This window comes from Colius striatus, chromosome 14 (genome assembly GCF_028858725.1).
Source record: "Colius striatus isolate bColStr4 chromosome 14, bColStr4.1.hap1, whole genome shotgun sequence".
NCBI lineage: Eukaryota > Metazoa > Chordata > Aves > Coliiformes > Coliidae > Colius > Colius striatus.
In genome coordinates this window covers 11,761,563-11,775,895 of record NC_084772.1, presented here as the reverse complement: position 1 = coordinate 11,775,895, position 14,333 = coordinate 11,761,563, and the positions used below count along the sequence as shown (strand labels likewise).

At 35.5% G+C, this 14,333-nt stretch overlaps 1 protein-coding gene across 3 annotated transcripts in view; it reads right to left on the bottom strand.

Annotated features, from left to right (window-relative positions):
• Positions 1-14,333, bottom strand: part of DPY19L3 (dpy-19 like C-mannosyltransferase 3) — a 34,228-nt gene that overhangs the window by 3,202 nt on the left and 16,693 nt on the right. For all 3 annotated transcript variants that reach the window (XM_062007624.1, XM_062007623.1, XM_062007625.1), the window contains 7 exons: positions 13,948-14,049; positions 13,110-13,183; positions 12,708-12,866; positions 11,300-11,422; positions 10,812-10,923; positions 10,223-10,279; positions 5,885-5,967 (listed from right to left, as the gene is read on the bottom strand). In XM_062007624.1, coding sequence (XP_061863608.1) covers positions 5,885-5,967; positions 10,223-10,279; positions 10,812-10,923; positions 11,300-11,422; positions 12,708-12,866; positions 13,110-13,183; positions 13,948-14,049 — 710 coding nt within the window. The remainder of the gene's footprint in view (positions 1-5,884; positions 5,968-10,222; positions 10,280-10,811; positions 10,924-11,299; positions 11,423-12,707; positions 12,867-13,109; positions 13,184-13,947; positions 14,050-14,333) is intronic.

The following is a 14,333-nucleotide window of genomic DNA, read 5'->3' as shown; positions in this document are numbered from 1 at the left end:
AGTCACTCCAGTTGCAAAAATCAGGGCAGGGTGAGAGGGATTCAGAAGATGTCAGAGAGAAATGCTGTCAGTTATTGTCAGAATTGCTAGCTAAGTAATAATCTTGGTATCTCAGGATTGTTTAAATACCCATAATGAAAAAATGATTTTTATTTGCTCACCTTCTCCCCAATAAGTTTACAGTTTAAAATATATGTAAAGACACAGCACAAAGGCATAACAAAAAGGTAAAGTAAAAGTGCCAGGTAACAGAAACTACTATAACTCAGCTAATTAGAAATAGTATGCTTCAGTGTTTTCTAGCACTTAGTGGGCATATAATAATGAGAAGTTCTATGAAGCCTCAAGCAACAGAAAGAAGCACACATTGAATCAAGTGAAATGAATTTCCAAAGGAACGTGAATAGCTGCCTAACATCCACATCCACACATATGGCACCTAAACTAGTCAAAATAACTGTGACACTCTGGGTGCACTGTAGGGAGCCTTTTGAAAGTGCAGCAATATATTGAGTCTTCTTTAAGCTCCATGATTGGCTTGAAAATGTTAGAAGATGAGTATAAAATCTTACTATCACCTTTCAAGAGATTATGCTTAGCAAATGAATTAATAACTATGAACCCTTCCTAAAAATTCTTGCACTGCTACATAAATCTCATCTAGGAAGGACAGAGATAATACTTTCAACAGGCAAGCTTAAGTTTTCTGATAGATAGTTTTTTCAGCAGTTTGTAAAACCAGTTTCATTTTAAAGTCTGAACCTATTTAATCTCATTTAAAATGTTATATTTTACTTAAAATATTCAAAGCCACAAGTGTCACGAAGGAAATGTTTCATTAAAGAAATGAAAGAAAGCCTTAGAATTTAATATTCCACAAATGTAATGGCTCTGACAGGCTGTCAGATAGGACTCATCCCTGAACCTGCAGCAAAGTACAATTCTTAAAGCTGAGAAAGTGGAGGGATTTGGTAGAGCTTAGACACCTAAATGAAAATGATGGCTCTCAAAGCAGCTTCGATGTGTTTCTATGTTTATACCTGGGCTGGGAAACTTCGAGTGTGAAAACTCTGTTTCTATGTTTCTTCAAGATGAGTTCAAATCTTCTAATGCCCCTGCAGTACTTACCTCCTGACCTGGCCTTACCAAGGCAATCCTGCACCTCTGAATCCTAAAGAGCCCGACATAATGCCAACTTGCAGAGTCAAACTTTCGTAAAAGAACACCCCACAACAAGTGCCAAAGGCAAAACTACAGGAAAACAACAAAGAAATAAATGTCCCCAAGAAACATCCTGCAGCCTCTCTTCTTACAAAAGAAAGCAGAGGAAATGGTGGCTGCCCCTTTTCAGTAACTTACTGATAAAAATTCTGATCAAACATGTAGAAGATGCAGGGTTCAATTCCTCCCCCCTTTCTTAAAGTATTCTCTCTTGTCCAGGACAGATGAAATATAGCTGAGTGGATTCTCTATCTATCAGGGTTTAAGAGTTTTGTCAGCACTTCCTCTTTTTCCAGTACCTTACAAGCAATCCAGTGACCCTCACTTGCTTCCCAGAAAACTGGCTGATGTGCCTTAGTCCTGCACAGAGTTCAGACTTGGGTATTCCAAGGGAAGGCAGATGTTTAAAGTCCTATAGAAAATTATATGCCTTAAGACATACCCCTGTCCTTATTTTACTGGGGCTAGCTCAGAAAGGTCCCAGACCACCATGTGCTACTACCAGAGACAGTCCCTTCCTATGCTTTGTTGGCAATGCCAAGAGCACAGACCTGGCACTGTATTTCCCTGCTGTGGACAGACACTTGGAAGCTGGGAGGTGACATTGAGCTTCATGCAATGACTGTCTTCCATCACGACAACTTAACTGAGTGATGCCGTTACTGACGGTGTATGTTGAGAAACAGCCTCTAGAGGGAGATCTGACGGTCAGCTGCTGCGGCTCAGGGACAGGAGGATTTCTGTGTTCCATGAAAGTGGCTTTCTCTGACGCTACCCGAGTCAGACACCCACTGCTGTGGTCTGTATCCAAGGCAGCTAATATGCTTCAAACTACTGAATGACACTTCTCTATTACAGAAAAACGAAGCAATTTTTACAAATGTCTCAGCAAATGATGTATAAAATGAAAGGATAATTTGTTTTTATAGCTTTCTGCCAAGCTCCATACCACACTGCCCAACCTGAAAACAATTTATTCAGTACGAAATGCCACTAAATAATGACAAGGACTTACAGGTCAAACTGATTTACATTATATAATTTAAATGTCATTCCTAGCAGACCTGATGGCATTTTGAACAAATAATCTCATTTATTTTTGAAGCTCTAAGCTTTCAACAAGTTAATTACAGATGAACTAATGGGTAAACGAAGCACTATAATACATCTTATGAAGCTTTTCTTTACCTACACCCGAGAATTTAGAGAATTACATAAATACTAAAGAATAACTCATTAAAAATAAAAAGGTTTTACAGGAACTACTTGCACAGACTCTAAAAGTGGTAGTAATTATCATAAGCTGCTAAATTATTGTGAGTTGGTTTTAAAGCAGCCCTATGGAAATGGCCAGCGTTGCAATTACAGGTTACATCATCAGAAATAAAGTAGTTCTTTCTATTAAAAGTCCTCCAGAGTTGCACTGTGTGGTTGGCCTTCAAAGCCATAAAATCTGACGAATCTCAGATTATTTCTTTACTATGTGATATGAATCTACAAAGCAAAGGGGTTTGAGAAAAGGAGATTCTGAAAAGAGGTTCTCAAATATGCCACGTTAGATTTATCCTTTTTTTACTTTAAAAGAAAGTCTTTTTATTTGCAGGATACTACATGAAAATATTACAGGTTTAGCTGCAAATGATAGTCAGTAAAGTACAATCAGTCAAACTGACATAGTTCTTTTTTTTCCCCTCTGGTTTGGAAAGATTGAAAATTGCAAAAATGGAAAATGACAGCCACAAAGAAAGAGCAATAAGATGCCTTTTTATTAGTCCCAGCTTCAATTTTATGCCTAGATATTTTGTTCACATAAAGGAGTGCACCTATGCAGTTGGTATAAACCTAGTTCTCAGGCATTATCAAGTTGATGCCTGAATTTTATTGACAAACCACTCAATGATAAAGGATAAACCCAAGAATTTAAGAATAATTATCATTAGAAAAGCGTAATATTGCCTTTAAAGTCTGGAATATGCGTTGACTTCAGCGTGATTAGCCTTGAAAATCAGGCCTGTGAGAGTAAATAGCTAACATTTCTAGATGGCTTGAAATTGAAATATAGCCATTAATATAAATTACTAAATTCAAGAACCAACAATGAAACATGGGTATTCCATTTTTGTAACTCTAGCTTCTTGGAAATTGGTGGTTTCCACTAATATTAAAATTTGCCTGCTTGTCCCCCACACTTGATTCAAATACAGTTGATATACAACTATGCTCTGCCAAATCTCAGCCTCAGTTAACTTTTCTGCTGTTTTGGCTGTTGTTCAAGATTTCTAAGAAGTTTTCCCATGATTTTTGGTAACTGTAGGGAATATTTCACAACTCTAGTCAGGTTTCCTCTTTAAAGGCAGAAGACATTGCTTCTTAAACACTTACCAGAAGTAAACAGAGTAGGGAAGTTCACACTACTGATTTGCTCATTCTACTGATATTCTTCCCCATCTCACAAATGAGCATATTGTTCCTGTTGTCTTAGGGAGAAAGACCAAGACTAAGAATTTTAATATACCTCCCATCTGGAAACACAGCTCTGAACTGTCCCTGGGTCACTGGCAAGATCCTTCTTGACTTTTTTTTTATTGTCTAAGAAAGCTAAGAAAATGAGGTGATGGGTTGGAAAAAGCAAGAGAGTGCAATGTGCAAGATCACTCTGTAAAAAACTGTGCTCTGGAATAGATGCAGTCCAATACCACTTTATTGTAAAGATATAATCCAATGTATCCTCCTCATAATGCTGTGGTAATTTTAGTAAGAGGAAGTGTAAAAAATACATCTATAGACACTTCACAGTGGACAGACTAATAGCTGGCTATTATTCAGATTGTGTATTTGGACAAGTTAATATGCGTTCAGATCTAAGCAGATAGAAGGGTTTTCTTGTTGTGGAGAGATTGCAAGACAGATGAGTTATTCCTAATTCACTGCTATACATGGCAAATTAGAGCTTCTCATGCTGAGTTTTAATAATGAATGATTAGTTCCTGACACCAGCCTTGACAGATCATTAACTACAGCAGAACTATCAAGTGTTGGTAAAATATTTTTCTTGCACATCAAAACTTCAGAAAAACTGTCCCACTTTGAGAAACTTATCATCAGTTTTGTTGACTTGTATTTATAGCATAGATAATTAACTCTTCTTTACAGGAATAATATTTCTAAACACAATAAATTCTAAGTAGAAAATTTCCCTCTCTAATTGTTTGTCATGTCTTAAAATGAAAAGGGGACAAGCACCAGTTTAGCATTCTCAGCACCAAGAACATATGAAAAATTATTCTCATCGGATCCAGTCAAATCCAGTTCATGGCTGGGAATAACTCCACATGCATATTTTATGTATAAATCTATATATAACTCTATATATTGTACACAGGAGACCTGAACTATCAGACATTTACCATCTTTTAATAAAACAGTAGTGCTAAATGGGACTGGCTGGTAAACATTAGTCACAAAAACGTGTCAATATGGCTGCAAAAGATTGTAAATGATGGAAAAAAACAGGGCCTGCTGTCAAAATAAGTCAGTGAAGGCTTGTAATATATTTTACTTCTAAATTACTCCTTCTAGTTTATGGATTAAAGACATACAACATTATGGAGTGTAGATAGGTTGCTATGGGTAGAATAGGCTGGGTGCCTGGTTTCTCTCAAGTTCATTGCATATACAAACATGACACAGGGCTCCAAGGAAATACTTCAAATGGTTCAGTGTTAAATGTAGTAAATTCAGATGTACTTTCAGAATGTTCTCCTTCTGAACATGAAGCTGATTTAAGAAAACAATCTTTGTCAAGTTTCTAAATAAATTCAAGTCTCAGGAATGTCTCTCCTCAGATCTTAACCTGAAAGTTTTTAGTAGTTACTGTATGTTAATAGTGAACATCTCCCTTAAAGTCACAGTCCTTCAGAGAACATTCCACCTGGTCCTTTTTCTCAGGATCTTCTACATGCAGTATTCCAAACTGCTTCCACCTAAAATATACCTTCCTATGCTCTGTGAGAAAGCCAAAGTGATGAGGTGGGATTGGAATGATTAACTCATACTCCTAAAAGTGACTTTACACCTATGTTTAGATGTGGCAAGCTCAAGTTCAATTACAAATATTTTGTTTACAGTTTAGAACACATGTTGAGATGATTTCTCCTAAGTATAAACAATTGAAATCATTTTAAAGTTCAAGAAACAGGCTGTAGAGTTCAGTCTTTCCACCCCTACAACTGTACATCCAAGCTTTTTACAAACATAAAGTTGAAGAGAGAAGAAAACTAGGTTGGAAAGAGAAATAATATTCTTTCCCTGCAAAGGTCTATGTAAAGAGGTAGTTAGAATACAATGTAAGAAGCTTGACACCTCCAAATTTACCTCTTTTGGCTGGGAAAACTTATGGCAGCCAGCTGGTTCCCTGACATACATATAATACAGCATCATCCCACCAAACCAAAGCAGAGCAGTCTGGGGGATTTGGCCTATAGCTGTTCTTCACAGCCTTTAAGATGCTAACTTCTGGATAGCCCACTCAGTCACCCTTAGCTATCTCCATGGGTCACCAGAGTTCACTGATGAGCTGTGACAAATAAGGAGAATACTATAACTAAGAACATTAGATCTACACAAATAGCATTTAACTTAAATAGAGAAAAAATCCTCTTACTTAATCCAGTTCATCAGCTCCACAGTGTCTGGGTCATAGAATTCTCTCAGCTCTGATAGTTCATCCATTATTCCTGGCCAGAACTATAATTAAAACAAAATCAAATGAAGACAGAATGAACAAAACAAGTCCTGGATGTTGAAAAGTATTTCCTCTTAGCTGGTAACTGATCTTGTCCAGCTCATGGGTAAATTGCAAGACACAGGCATATCTACCCTTCTTAAGAGGGACAGGTGGCTGTCACTGCAGTATGAATACACCGTTTTAGTCTGAGATCTCCATCCACACCCCGCTGGACATTTCCAGAGCTCTATTCGTTAAGATGGGTTTGTCTCTTCAAATCGATGGGAAACTGAAAGTTGTCTTCAAATGTGGCTGTTGTGCTTTGTATCTACTTTACAAATGAACCATTTCACTTCCCTGGACTATAGGATGAGAGTTAATGTTTTCAATTAATTTCTTGACAGACCGAGGTTTAAGGAAAGGGCCAAGATAAAGAGGCATCATGGAATGGTTCAACACATAGCATTTGAGCCATTAAAAATGCCTGTGATCACAGAAGAAGGAAAGACCCCAGGAATTAACATTAAGTTTGGAAAGGCAACTTATAACTAACTAACTAACTAAACAGGTAGGAAATCTGTTTCAGAAGCTAAAATCATTAGATGTGCTGTGGGTGCCACAGGATGGCATTTCAGGAGTTTGAATAAAAAGAGAACCACTGAAGGAGAAAAAAAAAAGTGTGACTGAACAGCAACATCCAATAGACTATTGGGGGAAAACGTTTCCAAATGTACTGAAGTCAAAGAACATATAAATCAAACCTGGAGGAGAGAAATAAGGATTGCAACTGATTCTGAAAAGCTTAACCCTCCCCCATAAAAGGTAGCAGAACAAATATTTATTTAAGCATTTCTTTTGTTTAAGCTAATGAAAACTCAAGGACAAAAGGGAGCAATTCAGGGAGATAATGACAATGCTAATGACTAACTGATTGCTTTGCATCAGTCTTTACTACAGAGGATATTATGGTGAAACCTATTCCAAACCTGCTTTCTCTAGTTAACAAGGACTTCTCCTTTAGAAAGTAAAATGTTGCAGGAAAAAGTGTTAAAAACCCCCTCTGCCTGATAATCTCAAATGCCATAAATCACCCAATTAAGATAATACTCATCCAAGAGTTCAGAATGTGATGCAGCTGAGATACTTAGCAAAAATATGCATTCTTTCACTGAAACAGTGATTATGTAGGAGGACTGGGGAGCAAGGAATATTATTGGGCCATTTAAGATACTTATTAGATTACCTGTTTACTTGATACATTCGTTAAAGCAATTTTGGCTGGTAGATTGAGAAACAATCAGTAGTTACGGCAGTATCACAACCTTACAGTTTGGGGAAGTACCGTAGTACATGGGCCATATTTCTGCTCTTTGTAAGAGAGATTATGAAATAAATTAAGCAGTTGTGAATAACACTGCAGAGTCTCAAAATGAATTAAAATTTCCTCTCTTCATTACTGAACTACTCTAGATAGCTAAACGTTTCGAGAGCTTGGAGCCTTTCAGAGCGGAGAAAGAAGGAAATGGGCTCTGCTTTGTTTCTAGATCATGCTGCAAAATCTGCCCTGCAATCTACAGAGAATCTAATGACACTGTGCTATCTACAGAATGTTGAGACTATTATATGCCTATATAATATGACTATTATATGGCATTAATTAATTTATATGGGTTTTTCAAGTCACAATGTCTTACTACTGCAACTTTTGAGTGAGTACATGCAGTTTTCACTGGAGGGCAAAATTGGTAGTGGGGCGTGCTTCAAGTAAAAAAGAAAACTCTGAGATAGCAAAATTTTCAGGTAGCACTACATTTAGTTAGTCAAGCCAAGAGAAACCTGAGGAACTTCAGAAGTTTCAAATATAACAGAATAACAATGACAAAGTAAATAAAAAGTAAAGCATGCAAAAATATGGACCAATAACACTGAGACAGATAGATAGATAACAATGTGCTGAAGCTCTGAAACTAATTTTAAGTACCAACAATTTATTTAGGAATAACTGATATAATACAAATTGATGGATATTATTCTGTTGGGAACTTAAATGCAATGGACACAGATACAGCTGAAATCTACCTATAAAGCATATGAAATGAAATATAAATAATACTTACTACTGCATTATATGTGTTATGTTATCTGCAGCTTTGCTAAATATGTATGAAAATACTTCAGCACTTTCACTTAATCTAAAGGATGTTTGTGCTATACTAATGAAGAAAGCTTGTATAAATAGAGATATAGATGTCTTCCAGGTCTCAAAACATACTGTACCTGAAATCTGAAAGATGGCTAAGGTTGTATCTACATCTCCATCTCAATAAATTAGTGTTCAAATGATGTATTTGGGACTGTGGTAACCACATGCCTCAAAAGAGGCTTTGGTTAGCTTATTCAGGATTAGGCTATTAATCCCATAAAACTCCTATTTTGAGGAATGGCACTCCAGTTCTTCTGACAAGTGTAACGTAACCTTTAATGAAATACAAAGCTGCCCTACTGCTAGTTAAAAAAAAAAAACTAGCCATGATGACCAATTAATTTGTGGTGAATATGTAAGGTACTCATGCAATCTGAGCAGCTGTAGTACACAAATGGATAAATTCTTATCTGGAAGGGAGACAGATAAGTCTCTCTTATCAGAAACTATTTACACTGTCGGTTTGTTTCCAGACGTTTTAGAGAGAGAATAGATAAACACATTGTTACAGAAACAATGGATACAGAGAGAGATTCAGAAAGCAAGTATTTTTATTCTGACCATTGCCAGGGAGTCTGGTGACAAGTTTTATCTGTCTGTCAGGAAGGCTTCTTAGAAAACATACACACACACAGATATCCACTCCTCTGGTAGCTGAACTGCAAGAACTGATTTAGGACAAAAAAAGTACTGAGAGGTGATGTTATTTCTCTGTTCCCACTGAGCACTTTGAAAAGCAATATTTTTAATGTCAAGAAAAACTATTTCCTATATCTAAAAGAAACTAAAAAAATGATGCTTTCCAGGCAGACTGAGCACCTCTAATGACTGACCCAAAGCCTATGAAAATCAGTTACTTCTGTTGACTTAAGAATTATATCTGACAGGATTTAGAAACTTCACATCTCCTCAAGAAGAGTGGGAGGAAAATTATTCCTTACTTTTCTGTCACATTAGACTATCTATTAGAATGTCATGCTCCAGGCATCACCCATGTCAAAAGAAATGGCATTATTTCTATCATTTTCAGAGATGATGAAAATGGTGAATGACTTCCCTAACTGGCATGACAAGGGAAAAAAACAACCCTAAAAGTCCTCTAGCAGAATAACAAGTACATTTAAGTAGAATGCATCATAAGCAAACTGTTACAGTCTTTTTTGACCTTGGTTTCACTGTTTTAAAGGGAGGAATAGACTTCCAGAGTGAACTCTATTAGCAGATTTAACTGTTAGGCTTTACTACTGCCTTTTTAACTTTAATAATGAAATTCACATTGAGTTTTTCTGAAGGTCATTATTTAACAGGAATATTCTTATCTCACACTAGGTATTGCAGAAATATCTTCTCCATCAATGTAGAGATTTTTGTCTTTGTAAATACAGGTTAGAAGGATGGTATGTCTACTAAATTAATGTTCTAAATCTTACTGCTTGCCAGATTGACAGATCAATTGTCTTGTATGTGTTACTATTTTAAATGTGCTTTAAGTATGTACATTGAAACTTTTGAACATACTACTATTTTTTTTCTGGGACAGACTGAATATAACACAACTACTTGACTAGTTTAACAGTTCTCTGCTTTCAAACTTATGAGGCACAGCAGTATAGAGCATTATGATTATTTCTCCTCCTACAGAAATCATTGCACAATTTAACAATCTGCATCTTACCTGTGACCTAGTTAAAACCAGAATGGACAACTTAAATTTCCATAAAAGCATGCATTTAAATAACATCTGGTAACTTACAATACAATGAGTACAAACATTTGAAAATAAGCCAACTTTGTTTTCAAGTAAAAGATGACAGGCCCATCACAAACAGTGGAAATATACCTTTGGGTAACTGTATAAATTCTACTTTGGGCTCAAATGTGCCCACCTGATCCTTTACATACAATTTCATATGCATAAAGGTACTTGCACTTCAGGTACTCTATCCTAATTTTTAAAATGCAGGTACAAATTTTATATGTAACTATTTATAAAACACCATTTCTTTATGAGAAAAGAAAAACTCCATGCCACAGGAAAATGTCAAAAGATGGAGAAAAAAAAGCTTTCTTACCTTATATGAAATGTATAGTAATGCAATTATTGGTACAGAATACTTAATCAGATGTGCCTAAGAGAAATTACAAAAAGAAAAAGTTATTCTGATGATACATTTATTTGTATAGGCTTAATTTTGAATGTATTGATATCTGACATAGTTATCCTGGTAGAATTTAGAGAGTTTGAATTAAAGCCATATTCTGATTTTGTTTTCAAGTAAAGCGACAGACCCGTCACAAACAATGGATTTATACCTATATACTTAAATTTATCTTTTACAAAGTGGACAACACTGCATCATTCCATATAATAGACTGTAAAGATGTTCTCAAGACTGTTGATGGTGTCTTACCGAGGTGACTTTTTTAGCAAAATCGTGGTTATTTTTCATAGCCACATCTATATTGCCATCTAGTGTATTCAAATGGAATTAATATAGAAACCACTAGAAAATGCTTTTACTTCCTAAATTTATACAAATGTCCTTCTAAGAGAACTACAAAAACCCATTCATTTCAGATGTCTTATTATTCAGAGTCTTGATTTGGTTTAGATACAGAGCAACCCCCAATTTCATAAAATACTTTCAGTGTACTGCTAACCCTCTGTGACGTGTAGAGATGAACACACTTCAGGATAAGTCTCCATACTTCTGTACTGCACAAGCCAAAAGATGCAAATACACACATGTGGGATGTCCAGAGGTACTTCATTCTGGAAGAACAGACAAGTTTTTGCTGATCATCCTTAGCCCTTCTAAGCTGTGTTGATGAATCATAGAATCATATGATTTGATGAGAACAGTTATGTTAACAGAAATTCTAAATGCAGTGTTCCTGGATTTTCAAGACATTGAAATAACTGAGTTAAAGATCAACTTTGTTAGGTGCTCTGGAGAACACCTCTACTACCTAACTTCCAAATATTCTTTTTGTCAGGCTTTTGAGAAATACTTTGGTATACAAGCAGAAACACACCAGGGAGAGTAAAAAGGTTCATGATCCTATCAGTTTGTGGTCAGCATATTTTATGCTCTTATCGAAACATATTAAACTTCTAAAAACCGTTAGTAGAATTTAAAGAAAAATACCTCATTGTGCTTAATGCCAGACATCCAAAAAGAACTGTGTGAATTAAGTTGTAAGCAGCATCAGGCCTCAGTGTTATTGTGCACTCCTCTGTTTTTTCCATGAACTGGACTTGATATGGACCACTAATTAAACAAAATAAATAAAAAGTCTTATAAAGTTCTGTAACACATTTCATATAGTTGCCTGCATTTTAAAAACATTTAATCCTTCTGAGGCTAAAGAGCAATAAAGAGCAATGAGATAAAATGTTTCAGAAAAAGACATACTTGGTTAAGTGCCTGAAGCAGCTACTCCCACAGGGTTCACTGGGCTTTTCATGAGAGTGAAGAACTGAACTGTTTTTTGTGGGGCTGTGCTGGTGTAACTGGATGCTACTAAATCTGTATATTGGAAGTAAGTTTACAGAAAAAAGGCATTGAAAGGACTGGTTATTCCCTGACTTAGTCTTGTAAAAGTATGTAGAGGGCTGATCAAAATACCATAAGCTGCTTAAATGTGTGAGTTTTTTCCCTGTTTTTTCAGGTGGGAGCTAATTGAAGTAAATAAACAGTGTTAAATGTTTGGGATTACATTTAACATTACAGAAAATTAGAGTTGCAGAGTCTTTTCTTTGCTTTAAAAATTGATTGATGCAGTAAATTTAAGAGTTGAATAATACAAAGTGCCTGATAGGTGACTATGACTTCACAGTTATCGTAACATAGTTTCAGATCATCTTTTACATAAAATCTAAAATGAGTGGAATTAGTTACATGAAACTCCTTGAATTTTTGCTTAATCAAGTTTTATATCATCCTTGCTAACTTTTGCTCAGACTGTAAACATAAAACTGAGAGGTCCATAATCATAGATAGTAGTTCAGTGCTAATTTTCTTCTAGTGTCCTGTAACTTCTTCCAGATCCTACAGTTTAGCTATAAGAACTGGTGGCAGCGATACACAGTTGCAGTCTACCAGTCCTGCTTTTTCACACAGATCACATGACGTTCAGCATAGGCTATTCTAGCTCATTTCTGGCAGTTTGAGGATACCACCAGGGAAATCTTTGATAGGGAGTGCTTTGGAGAGGGAAAATGTGATGAACTAAAGACACCCTTCCCCTGCTTCCCCTTCTCCCCTGAAACCCAACCAAATAACCCTATACATACAGCAAAACTTCAACAGGAAACAAAAGAGCTTGAAGAAATCTAAGGAAGTGTCCTTCTTTCCTTACTCCTGTTACATCTTTTATATTTTTAGCTTTAATAGGAAGTTACTTGTTTTGCCTGATCTATTATGCATCGCACTGTTTCCTTATTGCCTATGGAAAATAACATTGCATGCTGCTGTAAACAACTGTCAGTTCTTTAGCCTAATTAAGAAGAAAAAAAATGATTAAAATGTGAATTATTTAAAAAATACATTTTACCTGAGGTTCCGAAAGGCAACAATTACAGCTGCTGTTGTCAGAAGGAAGAGAACAAGTATGTAGACATAGAAAAGTAATGTATCTGAGAGCCTTGAAAAAGTATTTAATGGTAGTAAACCAAAGGCTTCTTCACAAAGATACAGGTTTGCATCAAAATCTCTAAAGAAAAAAGAATAATCCTTGTCATCATGTACTTTATAACTTGATGCCAAAAAGGAACACAGTTGTCCTTTTTTTTCCAAGCAATTATAAAGCTACAGTTGTTCAGATTATGAAGGCAAATGTATGACATAAATGTGAGGTAAACATGTATGATTTATCACCAGGTTTCTAAATGAGAACAACCTGCAGGCTTCACTTAATGAAGTCATATAAAAAAGCAGAATTGCAGCTAAATCCTACCTTGTTGCCCCAAATCCAAATTTAGCTTTCAGGAATTTGAATATATGTTCATCTGACTCAAGATTAAGAACTTTCTACAAAGAGGGAAAAAGAAAGGAAATGATATTTTAAGCATTAAAAATCTAAACTTCCCAGGATAAACCTTTTTTTTTATCATTTAAATTAAACTGTGAAGCAACACAGGCTTACTGAGATAGGGTACCCTGTGGTCAAATAAGCACTCAGTTTGTAATGATGGTCCTGTGATTCTAAGGGAAAGTTACTTACTTTTTGGAGTAGCTATTAGGGTTAGATTATTACTTACACATAGAGATTATCCAGGACAAATTGGTTTTAGCTTTGTTTTTTGTTTTATTGCCTTATCATATCTTACAGTGATATTTTTCTTTCCACATGTACTAAATTTTAATCTGTTGAATAAATCTCTTGAAGAGACTAAAAGTCAAAAGCAGAAAATGTGTTACTGTCCCTAATGTCTGCAGATACCTCTGCAGATGAAGCAACTAAAGTATTGGACGGTCGACAACATTTCTCACTGAAAAGTAATTACATAAAAAACTTTGCAACTGCTCAGCGATATCAGAATGCAGTATAAATCTACACTTGTTATAAAATCACAGGGGAGCTTCAAGTTATGAATACATATTCAGTGATTTGTATTCATTTCTGTTGGTTTAAGAATTTGTTTTAAAATTTATATACCAAAACAATGAATAAAATGATCTTTCACTTTTAAAACAAAACAATTTTCATTTAATGATATTACTGCAGGTGATTAACAAATAGCTCTTAACATAATACCGTCTCTAAATTTCTATATTAAAAATTATTTGCTTACCTTGATGAATTTATTTATTATAAGAGTCAGGGCCAAGACTAACAGCACATGGATGATCAGTTTCCCAAGCCTATTAAGCAAGCTGCCCTTTTTTAGGTTTTTCTAGAAAACAAATATTAGTATTTCAGGACTTTTTTGTATACATTTGGAAAAAATATTAATATTTCAGCACATTGGTATGGATTTGGAACAAAAGCAATATAGACTACTTGAAATAGCTTATCTACTAAGCCTGGTTGGGACCAAATTTGTATTAGGTTCATGTAAGCAAATATGGATAGGGAACCGAGTATCCAGGATGAAGATGTATTTCTTCCACAAAACTGAGGGCACAATATCATGAAAACTTCACAGAGTATCGATGTGGCAGAGTTTTCTAACTAGCC